The sequence below is a fragment of the Gavialis gangeticus genome, unplaced genomic scaffold (assembly GCF_001723915.1).
Source record: "Gavialis gangeticus isolate Ggan-Ray unplaced genomic scaffold, GavGan_comp1, whole genome shotgun sequence".
NCBI classification, from domain to species: domain Eukaryota; kingdom Metazoa; phylum Chordata; order Crocodylia; family Gavialidae; genus Gavialis; species Gavialis gangeticus.
Window position 1 is genome coordinate 36752753 of NW_017729028.1, and position 12681 is coordinate 36765433.

Genomic DNA, 12681 nt, shown 5'->3' on the forward strand with positions numbered 1-12681 from the left:
AATTGGAGGAACCTCAAGACCATTGAAAAGGAGAGAGTATTATTAACACCTTTGGAGCAAAGAAGACGACATTAAGGCAATGGACTTTATATGTGGATCCTTCTGTGAACAAAGAGAGACCCTGGCATGTGCCTATCTTGATTGTACCAGGATGCAACCCCTTCACCACCTCCTCACAAATCTCCTGCTTTGGTGCTGGCTGCACTACTTCCTGCACCTTTTTGTGTACGCACTCCCCATCCGCAGCCCCGCTGAGTCCTAGGACCTCCCGGTCAGCCTCCTCTTGGCCCTAACTAAGCTAGGCATCTATCTGACAAGCACTGTCCGCTGTATTGTGCTTGGTGTCCCTGCTTGGTAAACTCATTTTAAACCTTTGACCTACACTCCTATCCCCATTTTGTTTTATGTTATTCCCAAAATTCAGTTGGGGCATAGTCAACAGCCCCCTCTAACAGGCCTGGGGGAGGATGGCACCAACCGTTGCCCTGTGACATTAAGCCCATGTTAACCCTATGTCTCTGGACTGGGTTTCACTAGGCAGTGTCCATTAGCCTGGACTCGTGCAAGAGCCAGCTGACATTGGCCACTGTGCTCTGCTCGGTGTCCTCACCTGGAGCACATGCTTGTCACCTTTGCCCCGCACCGCCACCCCCGTTTTCACCTTCGCTGCTCCACAATTAGCCAGCTCCTTAAATAACTGCGGGGGAGTCCAGCATGTTCTTTTGAGGGCTGACGGCTACAACTCGCACGTCAAACAGACCCGAAAAGCAAAACCGGGGTGCTGCAGGACGAAGCAGCCATCAAAGCCGTGGGCTTGTATTTCAGGCAGGACATTAGCTGTGCAGCTACATACTGATTTGGGGGAGGCGAGGGGGGGAAGATTTGCATGGGACTGGAGAGCGTACAGTGCACGCAAAGCCCTGTAAGTCACATGGGGCGGTGACGTCACGGCAGCGGAAAGACTCCAACTCCCGGCAGGCATCGCGCCGCGCATGCGCCCCGCGGCAAAGGAGGGTGCCGGTGCATAGTATGCTGGGAGCTGTAGTCTTCGCCCCTCCAGGTCTCCTACCCTCCACCGTTCACTGGCAGACACCTGTCGCTGCCCCTCGATCCCACCCCCCGCCATCCCGGGGACTCACCGCCAGGCTCCCCGCACACCCACCACCTCCCGCTGGGAGCACGAATCGTTGTGAGGACGGTTTTCCCGCGCTGCTCCGCGCATGCGCGGCCTTCCGGGTGCGTCTCCGCCTGCAACTGTCGCCGCGCATGCGCGGGGCTGCTAATGGCGTCTGCAGCCGGGGCCGGGACGTTGCAGGTACGAGTCCCCTCAGCTTGGTGTCCCCCGCCGGAACAACGGGCGGGAGCGTCCTCGCTGCCTATTGGCTGCCCCGCTGAGGCGGGGGGGGGGTTCGAGAACAATTTGCTTAGCCAATGGGGGTGCCCGAGACACCGGGGCTCTGCTGGGCGCTGGCGGGAATCCTGCCCTTCAGGGACAGACGTTGCATCGAGCCAGAAAAGTTAAGTCTGAAACTGCGTTTAACCAGGTTGATCTCAAACCGGTTTCAGCCATTTTGAAGATTTACCTGCGCCGAACGTCTGTTCTGTGACGGGTTTATACCCGCTTCTGATCACTTTAAACTGGTTTATGCATAATGTCTGTCCCTGGCCCTTGAGTCTGAAAGGACTGAGACTTACAGACTGAGATGCGGTCCCTACCCTAAGTGGTGCCCGGATACACATTGTACATTTTCTGGCTGGCTTTCTGGTTCCCTACTGCCTGTTAAAAATTTAAATGAGATTCTTTTTGGTGTTGGGTTTGGTGCGTGAGTGGCAGGCCCTTCTCGTCTCCACCTTTTCGGGAGGAGAGCAGTCAGGCATTGGAGGAGGGAATCTGCAATTTCTATCTGTAGAAAATGTCAAAAGCAGGTTAGGCAAATACCTGGCTGGGATGGTATAGTTAGGCATAGTCCTGCCTTGAGCAGGGTGCTGGACTTGATGACCTTGTAAGGTCCCTTCCAGCCCCATTTTCCTACGATCCTGTGACTGGTGTAATGTTCATGATAGGGACTGAGATGAGCAACACTAAAGGATTATGCATTACCGGGGTATGGGGAGAAGAAGAGTTTTTGCTCTTTTGATTATGCTGGCCCCAAACAGAGGAAAATCCATTTCTCTTCAGGTTATTGCAACAGTTGCATCTGGGTTAGGTATTGAGGTGTGTTGTTGTGAGGAATGAAGTCATTAAGGCAGCTTACAGACGTTAAAACCCCCCCCCAAAAATGGCACTTTAAACTCCATGTGCCCCCATACCAAGTCCAGCACATGCCCAAAAGAGGCATCATGTTAGTTGGACCCAGTTCACCCAACATCTGTATAGATCAGGCACTTTAATGGGGCTTTTTCGGCATTTATACAATAGCTGATTGAATCAGCTTTAGTTAAAAACGCCAAAAAGCCCTGCTGAAGCACATGATCTATGCTGATGTTGCAGAGCCAGGCTGAATTAACGCGCTGCTGCTTCTGATAAAGCGCTTTTTTTTTGTTCTGTTTTGTTTTGTTTTTCCAGTCTGTCAGCGCCGTAAGTGGTTAAAGCAGGTTTTGGCTTCTTTTCTGGTTCCTTGTCAGTGACCTGCTTTCTGACTCGAGACAAGCCATTTGGTGCTCCGTTTCTCTATTTGATATGTTTGCAATGGAAAGTATTTACCCTTTTTTTTTTTTAACTGGTCTTTCTGATTTTCTCAGCTCATCTGATATTGGTCACCCACAGAACCGGACATGTGGAGAGTCAGAGATTGGCCCTTGCGCTTCTGGCCCCGCCACTGCATGCAGATGGCGGGGCTGGGAGCTTTCCGACTCATGAGCCGCTGCCTGCACCCAGAGTGGGCCGCTATAGCTAAAAAGCAGCTGAAAGGGAAAAACGCTGAGGATTTGATGTGGCATACTCCAGAAGGGATCTCTATCAAGCCACTGTACTCCAGCAGAGACACAAATGACTTTCCTGAGGAGCTGCCAGGTGTGATGCCTTTCACACGGGGGCCGTACCCCACAATGTATACACACAGACCATGGACCATCCGCCAATACGCTGGCTTCAGTACGGTAGAGGAGAGCAACAAGTTCTACAAGGACAACATCAAGGGTAAAGTTTAACCTACCCAAGTTAGAGAGGAGAAAAAGATGGCCTGTAAAATGTCATTGCACAGGAAACCAGTATGATTATTTAGCCTCATATGGACTGAATTCTGACAACTTTTGTTGTACCACTATTTTAATAACACCTAGAAACCTTTGTTTCATTTGGCTACTGAGACACAGAAAAATTATGTTGTGAATGTAATGATTAACTTTTAGCTCCTGCCAATGTAAAGGTATTAATCTAGCTGTGTGCCAAGCTTAAGTTAGCAAGGAGACTGCCAAGATCCTGGAACAAGTGTTGTGACCATGACGGTGGACAGATTTGTGGCATAAAATCGGTTAAGTTTTGTGAGTTTCACTAAAGCTCTTTCACATTAGTGCATCCTGGCACTTTTAAGTTCAAACATCATAATGTATATTTCAAACATACCGGGAGCGTCTATATGTGACACTGCATTGCCGTAGCAATGCACTGCAGTGCCATAGCATCGGCTGGTACAAACCATGACGCTCTAGCAACATGCTCCATTGCTTCAGTGCATCGCTACAGCAATGTAGAGGCTAAAAATGACCGAGAGCTGCTAGTATGACATAGTAACAGCTGTTACTGCACCGTCATTTGGTACTTCCAAAAGGAACTACTAAATGATGGCACAGTAAAAATGGCGTTGTAGGGGCACATGTAGATGTGCCCACTGTGTGTTACTAGGTAGGCCAGTTTCCTAGAAGTGACATTTTCAGTGACTGAATTTACAGAATTCCAAGACCAGAATTTTTTTCTCCATTTAATAAAGAGGAGAAACGCCCCTAGTCTTGGATTTGAGCATGAGGCAGTGGTGGAGGCTCTGGCCCTGGAAAAGAAGGAATCCTGGAGACGCTGTACTGACCATTTACTGTGTTAACCCTCTCGCAGCCATGGCTATTGGCTAAGCACTATAACTTGTGCCAGAAGCCACAAGTAAGCTGCTGGTGGTATCTTGTTGAGGCTTGTGATGTGGAAACAGCACTTTATTTCCAGGAACATATTAAAGAACTGCTTATAGCAAGGAACTCACAGTATTGCTACTGCCCTTGCAAGGGTCTGGGGCCTAGGCATGTGAGACAGAGTAGCTCCTTCTGGACGTAGAACAGGGGTTGGCAACCTATGACCAGATCTGGCTCCTGGAACAGGGGTCGGCAACGTATGGCCAAATCTGACCTACAGATGAGGGACTTCTGTAGCTGTACTGATCCGGTTCAGGTCAGGCGGGAGGGCATGTGGAGGGCCACTTTGCCCAGCAGCTGTACAGGGGAAGTGGTGGCAGCATCTGGATCCTAGCACCCACCTGCTTTTCACCAGCCCCTCTCTGACCCAAACTGGGTCAGTCCAGCCTGCGACCTGAAAAGTTTGCCGACCCCTGACCTAAGGTTGAGGAAGTGTGACATACCAGGAAACGATCTAGGTAAGACAGCTGGCACCAGAACTTCTTGGTTCCACACTTCCTGGACACACTGTATTCCCAGGAGGATTTATGCTGTCACACAGTTGGACATGACCTTTTTCCCCCCCTGTGTTCTGCTTTCTAAAAAGAAGGTGTGTTTCATTGGGTGTGGGAGGAGGAAGTTGTATGCAAGAAAATATGGTATTTAAATGATATAATATCATAACATTCTGGATATTGGATGTTACTCAGTGTCTACACACATGCCTCCACTTTTGGGTGGAATACAATAGCTGTTGTCTCTCACCAGCTATTCAACCCATCACTTTTGTGAGGGAAAGTGAGTAATGATTTTTTATTAGTCAAAAAACCCAAAGATATCTTTCAAATTAGTCATCTGAAACTGCCTCCTTTGTGTCTTAAAATACAGATCCTGTTTGTACCTGATTATTATAAGACGTTTGCTCCCTTCCACCCCCTCCCCCCATTTTTGTGATATTTTTTTTTTCTCTTGGCTTTTCAGTGTTAGTTAATGTAAAACTGATTGGGATTACATTGTTAACAGTGTTTAGGCTTGTATATATTTAGTGCTGGAAACATTTAATCTTTTAAGATTTACAAACAAATTATTCCTTAGATTTTTTTGCATGAATTTTCTGTGCCTAACAAGGCTGCACCATGGAGCAAAAAAAATCTATTTGTTTACAAGTCTTACGTAGTTTTCTGGTCTAGTGGTTGGGATGAATTTGCAGTCATGGGTTCCCTTGCCTCTTTTTGGCTCTGGCACTGGTTTATAATGTGACTGTCAACTCACGTCTGAATAGGTATGTTACTGTGGAACTGTCTAACAGATCCTGAATCTTGCCTGATAAATTGTAGACCACTTGGGAACACTCAGGGAAAACTTTTGTTTAATGGCACTGGATTCTGAAAGAGCACTTGTTCTCTCTACACAGTCCCAAAACTTTAGGATGATCCTGTCAGCATGATCTCCAGGGATCTGGGTTTTTCATTTACTGTGGAAAAATGCAAGTTTTCTCCTTTTAAAGGAGAAAAATGCAAGAAACTGTGGGTTTCCCCTTGCAGGCTGGCAGCCTTCCAGCCTGCAAAAGAGCTGCTTAGGGCTGAGGGGAGTGAAAGGAGGATGGTTGGAGGCATGCACATGCGCATGGCCAACGTACAGCCAGGCAGGGTGGTGGAAACACCTCTGGCACCTGGATACAGGTAAGTCTGTGTGGGGGATGGGGGTGGTTGCAGGGCCAGGACTTGGAGACTGTCTGGGGGCTTTCAAGGGGCATGTGTGAGTAGGTGGTAGGAGTATGTGGAGGGAATGTGTGTGGTGGGGGAGGTGTCCAAGCAGCGGGGCAAGGGGTCTGAAGCAGCACTCAGTGCTGCTGGTGAGCCCAGATCCATGCTGTTGCCAGCAAGGCCCACCCAGAGGCAGTGTGGTGCAGTGTGTGGTGCCCCAGCCGCTGCCGGTGGTTCTGCATAAAGTGCATTGCATGCACCTCATGCTGGAGACCATCTCCCCCGTGTCCTTGCACACCACCATCCTGTGAGTCTGCACAGGGCTGAGCAGGGCAAAGGAAGCTGAGGGCCCCCCTCCAGCAGGGTGGGGATAGCTAAGGGCCGCCGTTTGGGAGTGAGGGGCAATAAGTAGAACAGGGGACTGTGGGTCAGGAATGAGGGGCACTATCACGGACAGGGGCTACAGGTCGGGAGTAATGGGCACCGGTAGAATAGGAGGCTGCAGAGCAGGAATGAAGGGCACCAGTGGGGTGAGCGACTGTGGGTTGGGAGTAAGGGGCAACAGCATAGGCAGGGCACCAGCATCATGGTCGTTCAGCGCCACAAAGCAGTAGAGGGACAGTCACAGCTGGACCCACATCCTGATGAGTGAAGGGGGGGCTCTGATTTTCCATGGTAAAAAAAAAATATATAGGTATTTAGATTTTTTTTATAATGATTGGGGCATTGGTAGGCTTCCAAATCGCTTTAAAATGATAAATATATCAATAAACCATTGTGTTAAATTGGCATCTATATATATAGTGGTGTTTCATTTTCATTGCGGAAAAATGCAAATTTTGGGGTTTTTAACTGGAGAATTTGGCAATCTTTAATCACAACATTTACAGTTTTTAAACACAGAAAGCCAGGACCCCTGATGATCACCTGTGAAGTAAACAAAAGTGTACTTTAAATTACCACCTGCTGTTGTGCCCAGGAATTGTGGGACTGGCTGGAATGTGGAGAGCTTAACATTTTGGATTTAAATTATGGTGCGTCTTCTGGCTGCTCCAGAGCATTGCCTTTGTAAAGCTATTAAATCTCCCAAATGACACTTCACCATGCAGCCTGTTTGTGCTGCCAACTAGAGTCATGGCAGCTCCACTGTATACAAGACCTTTCATGCCTCTGAATGAGGTTATCAGCATTTGACTCGTAAAGTGTTGGGGTTTTTTTCATTCTTTCCAACAACAGACACTGTACTGCATCCGTTCAAATTCAGAACATTATGCTCCAAAGAAGTCTAGGGAGGGGACACAGTGTGACACTACAAATTGGATCATGCCAGACCCTGACTATGAAAACTAAATTAGACTCAGTTCCTAAAGCATGCCTGTTTTAACTGTTGTAATTCATCTTTCTTTTATGGGGGACCCAGCTGGCCAGCAGGGATTGTCAGTTGCTTTTGATCTGGCAACCCACCGTGGCTACGACTCAGACAATCCTCGAGTCCGCGGTGATGTTGGAATGGCTGGAGTTGCCATTGATACAGTGGAGGACACCAAGATCCTTTTTGATGGAATTCCTTTAGAGAAAATGTCTGTTTCTATGACAATGAATGGGGCAGTAATTCCTATCCTGGCAATGTTTGTTGTAACTGGGGAAGAGCAAGGAGTGCCTCAAGCCAAGCTGACAGGGACAATCCAGAATGACATACTGAAGGAGTTCATGGTGCGGAACACTTATATTTTCCCTCCAGAACCATCAATGAGGATTATTGCAGACATCTTTCAGTACACATCAAAGGTATCATTTTATTGTAATTCACTCACTTCTACTACTGTTACAATAATGAACTGTTTGTGCAGTGCACAAAACACTTTTCAGAACAAAGACACCACAAGAGCTATTAACAAGCAGTGAGAGGATTGGCAATGGGGTGGGATTGGACAAGGGTTACAGTAATAAGATTGTGGAATTATTTTTCAATGGGATATGTACATCTCTATTACTATGCGAACGTTATATATGCTATTTATGGATAACAAAGAAAATTGGAGATTTGGGAAGGACTTGAATGATTAAAGGAGAAAACTTCATGCATAGGGATGCTACTGTAAACATAGAGGCCAGCACAGAATAGGATATTCTGCTAGTTGGAAACATTGGGTAGTGGTGAAGGTTAGGGCCAGTTGTGTAGAATCTTGAACGCAAGGACAGTCATTTTACTTTTGAAATGCAGAGCAAGGGGGAGCTAATGAAACTGTAACTGTTGCTTTTTTATTTGTACAGCATATGCCAAAATTCAATTCCATTTCTATCAGTGGGTACCATATGCAGGAGGCAGGTGCTGATGCCATTTTGGAACTGGCTTATACTATAGCTGATGGTTTGGAGTACTGCAGAACTGGGCTACGGGCTGGCCTCACTATTGATGAATTTGCACCAAGGTAATTAAAACAAGCTTTTAAGTAAAGTATAAATAATCTTTAAAATAGCTTACTTTTGGAAACTGAATAAAGGTACAAAGCTTATATACTTATCGTGTGTTGACTTCCTGTTGTATAACTGCAAAGTAAAGGGAGTGGTACAATGGATGCTTAGGGCATTTATACACGTGCTCCACATTCCTTGGTAACCACTGATTGGAACAACTTAATTAACAACTTTTTCACTAGTAAAAATTTGTACTTCATGTATCTTGCCTCTACTAATCTTTGCCTCACTTGTGTGGAAGCATAGAAATTACAGATGGTGAAAATTAAAGTAGATCAACCAGCATAATGTATATTTCTGTCAAGGAATAAAAACTCAAAAGGTCAAGCAGCAGCATATTTCAGTTGCCCTTGTAACTTCTATGAATTCTAACAGGACATAGATTCTCATTGAGGGGAAAAAATAGAACTCTAAATTTTTAATAGGACTATTAATACCAAATGTTAACAATGAGATGACATACCGTATTTACTTGAAAACAGGACAGGCTTTTTTCCCCCAGTAAATACATTGTCTATCATTAAACTACTGCCAAAAGCAGCATGTATTTAGTAATAGAAATCAACTAGGAAGTTCATTAAATGCAACCAACAGAGAGTATTGCTATAAAACACATTTTTTTTTAGAGGAAAAGTACTGATTTTTTTTATAGGGTATACCCATTGTGTTCAGTCCCCCTCAACACCATTTTTTTTTTAGTCACAGCAAGTTCATTGCATCAAATACATTTCAACTTCCTCTTCACACCCACAGCTGAGTTGCACTTTTCTTTCTTGTTTCCAATGATTCCTGCTTTTCATCAACCTTTAGTGTCTGGGAAACATGACCAAACAGAGCTCCAAATAGTTCGCCCAGAATCCCTTGGTTGTCCCTTCTCAGCATGGTACATATTATTAGTGGCCCCATTCTTCATGACATGGAGCTGGACCAGGCTGTCCCACACTTCATCTGCATATACATTTTTTTGAGATTTGCAGGACTTGTGACAAGGAAATCTAGTTCCAGTCATGAGTTGGGGGACTAATTAGCACATGGATCCTTTGTTGGGTGGTATCTGGAGTGCACACACATACTGAGCAGTTCTGAGCTGTGGGGTCATCATGGCTTGAAATGCTAATGACTCTGCTGGGGTCTGGCAATATATGATAACTCATGAAACTTGAACAATATGATAGATCATGAGATATTTGGCTCTGAAATAATATCATGCATCATCTGTATTGTATCTAAGTAGGTACACAAGTTTTACTTACAAGTGTGTTTTTGGAGTTTCTGTGCTAAAACTTGCAGCATTTTCAAAAAAGTAAAATGCATAAATTGTGGATGAGCTAAGTTTATGGGTACCTGCAATAATTTGCCTGTATTCATGTTATTGCAGGTATGTTTATTTCAAGGTCAGTGTTTTCAGTTTTGCCCCTCATTGCCATGTGCTCAGGGAGAGCAGGATCTGACAGGAGGGGAGAAGGGGCTGCAGGGGAAAAAAATTGGAGGGGCAGGGAAGAGGGCAAAGGGGCTATTTGAGGGCCTCCCCCAATTTACTTTCTCTGCTATGGCAGTAGGAAAGGGACAAATTCAAGGCAAACCTCCAATATTTAGATTGTGTAACTGGAAAATTATAACAAATTAATACATTTTCCATATACAGAATCTAATTATTGTGGAGCTGTCTTATATTCAAGGAAATATACTAAGCCTTCCAGAAGATAATATTTCACATAGTCCTTGTATTCTATAAATATAGGTAGTGGATTTTTCACTTGTACTATTGTTGCCATGTTGATGTCCCAGGAAAAAAAATAGACTTGGGTTCACTCACAAACATAAAAATGTTTAAATTTCCATGGACTGTCCTGCTGGCAGTTAGAGTTTGAGAGAGTAACTTATTCTTCACATCTGGTCTGTACTTGTCCCTTTTTCTAGAAATTGGTTTGTTTTTAAAGGCCTCATTAATTTGATTAGGAAATTCTTATGCTAGTTAAATCCCTCAGCTCACCTGCCTGGTCGGTAGTTTGTCTGTTTATATATAGGGAAACTGAGGCAGAGAACGATCTCATGGGGTTTTTTCCCCAAACTCATCTGATTCTACAGTAGAGAAAACTATAGAAGCATGGAGAGCTCATTCGTGGTTTCCCAGCCCAGCCCCTAAGCAGTTGAAATTGTGACTAGTAGAAAGTGCCGGGACCATTACATAGGCTACCAGTTGAAAAGAACTGTCGTTGGAGCTATGTAGTTGAAAGGCCTTGTTCCTCATTTGTCCATGGATGAACCAGGGACCATTTTCACCCCAGTTATTTGGGCATATTTTGGGCACACCATGGAACTTACTTGATTAATTATTCTCGCATCTACTGGAGAATTCTAGGTACTAGCTCATCACATATTATTCTATACAATTAAAGTCCTGTTCGTGTACTCTTATTGCAGACTTTCCTTCTTCTGGGGAATTGGTATGAACTTCTACATGGAAATAGCTAAGCTAAGAGCTGGGAGACGACTGTGGGCTCACTTAATAGAGAAAACATTTCAGCCCAAGGACTCCAAATCTCTTCTTTTAAGAGCTCATTGTCAGACCTCAGGATGGTCACTCACTGAGCAGGTTGGATTTTAAATTTCAGATGACTTCCAAAAATGAAATCTTCCATGGAGTAAATCAACTCTACCTATTGAATCATGTATGCTAACCTGTGTATCTGTTCAATGTTTTTCTTGACATGAACAGTGTAGAAAACCCTAATAGTTTTGGAGCTCTGTGGTGTTCTGTGTGGCGTAGGATGGCTTTGAGAATGAATCGAGAGAGCCAAATTTCACTCATTTAAAAGTTTGGATTACTTTGTTCTGGAAAATGTTGGTATGTTAGGTGTAGGGAAGTGAATAGTTAAATTGATCAGCCCAGTGATCACTGGTTCTTGCTTACTGGTTATCGTTAGCCCAGGCCCAGGGCACAGTCCAGGTGGGGAGAGGGAAGCGCTGCAGTGCCCCAGCAAGAATTGGAAGCAGGGAGAGAGGAGTGGGGAGAGGGAGGGATGACTAGTACCTAATAACTAGGCTCTGGGGACCCCGGTGCAGCTGCTTGCAGCCTCCCTGCTATGAGCAGCCCAGACTCCAGGAAGGCACTTGATGCCCACCATTGAGCCCACCCTGTTTGTGGCAGGCAGTGGGGAGGCTGCAGATGGCTGCACTGGGATCCATAGACCCTAGCTATTAGGTACTAGTCAGGCTATTAGGTACTCTCCGTCCCCACTCCCTTTTGTGCTGCTGCAGCTGGCCCAGGAAGTTGTATGCTGGTGGCTGCAGCAGGCTGGTAAAGCCCCTCACTTGCTGTTGCTGCCCACAGCTTTCTGGGCTATGTTGCCTGCTTTGGCCCCTGGCTCCCAGTGCAGCCCCTTCCCCACAGCAGGGTGGGAAGGGGCAGGCATCAGACCCGGGCTCTCCTCCCCATTTCCCATCAAGCCACAGACTGGAGCATAGCATCACCACACCCGCCCCCATCCTTGCACCCAGCCAGATACAGTGTCTTCTGTTGCTACAGCTGCTGCAGGGCCTGGCAGGAGCAAGGTGGAAGTAACTGGGTGCAGGAAAACTCCCCTGGGCCTGTGGCTCAGCCCCACAATGCATCCAGACCCAGGCTCACAGAGGTTGTCTGCCCAGGTTGTCATGACAGATGACCCTAGGGAGCCACTGAATCCCTACTGCATCTCGAGGCTGGAAGCACCCCGCTGATGCTGGGCTGGGCCTGCCCAGGTTGTCATGACAGATGACCCTAGGGAGCCACTGAATCCCTACTGCATCTCGAGGCTGGAAGCACCCTGCTGATGCCGGGCTGGGCCAGGACACCCTGCTGGCTGAGCCAAAGTAGCCCCATCTGGGCCAGGTTAGGAGTTGCCATACTGATTAATTTTTTAACCATTGTAATTACAACAGGTTAAATGGATATTTCTTTAATCAGTATTTACATCCCTAGTTAAGAGCCTTCTGTTGCAATTTGTTTGTGGTTAATTATATCCACGCAGTTTATCTCTGAAATGTATGGTGTAGGCTACGCAAAACGGTCTGACCTTACTAGTAAAGATGCAGCAATACATACAAGTTACATTTTTCACATGATCAGTCCCCTGAAAGCACTTTATGGCTATGCCATAACACACATGCATGGCTGCAGGGCACTCTTCAAGTGTCCGATCAGATGAAAAATTAACTCTCGATCAACTGTCAGTCAGATGAAGGTGCTCTGTTTTAGAGCACCCTAGGGAACTTATGTTCCCTCTGGTTAATTTTTCACACATTCAGGGCTGGGCTGATGCAGCCCAGTCCCATCCCCAGGGCTGTCAGCAGAGAGGGAGGGGGAAGCCAGCAGCACTGAGCTGCCACCTAGGCTTTGCCCAGCCTGAGCTGGGGGGGG

At 46.2% G+C, this 12681-nt stretch overlaps 2 protein-coding genes across 4 annotated transcripts in view; one reads left to right on the forward strand and one right to left on the reverse strand.

Moving 5' to 3' along the window:
• The window catches only part of CENPQ (centromere protein Q), a 17971-nt gene extending 16669 nt beyond the window's left edge, over positions 1-1302 (reverse strand). For 2 of the 3 annotated variants that reach the window (XM_019520960.1, XM_019520959.1), the window contains exon 1: positions 1140-1302. In XM_019520960.1, the coding sequence (XP_019376505.1) occupies positions 1140-1268 (129 nt within the window). In that variant the 5' untranslated portion in view covers positions 1269-1302. Of the gene's footprint in view, positions 1-661; positions 829-1139 lie in introns of those variants that run through there. The other variant, XM_019520961.1, reaches the window with a different exon arrangement.
• MUT (methylmalonyl-CoA mutase) overlaps positions 1274-12681 on the forward strand; it is a 31658-nt gene continuing 20250 nt past the window's right edge. The window contains exons 1-5 of the mRNA XM_019520957.1: positions 1274-1315; positions 2743-3139; positions 7225-7592; positions 8079-8236; positions 10707-10878. Coding sequence (XP_019376502.1) covers positions 2776-3139; positions 7225-7592; positions 8079-8236; positions 10707-10878 — 1062 coding nt within the window. The 5' untranslated portion in view covers positions 1274-1315; positions 2743-2775. The remainder of the gene's footprint in view (positions 1316-2742; positions 3140-7224; positions 7593-8078; positions 8237-10706; positions 10879-12681) is intronic.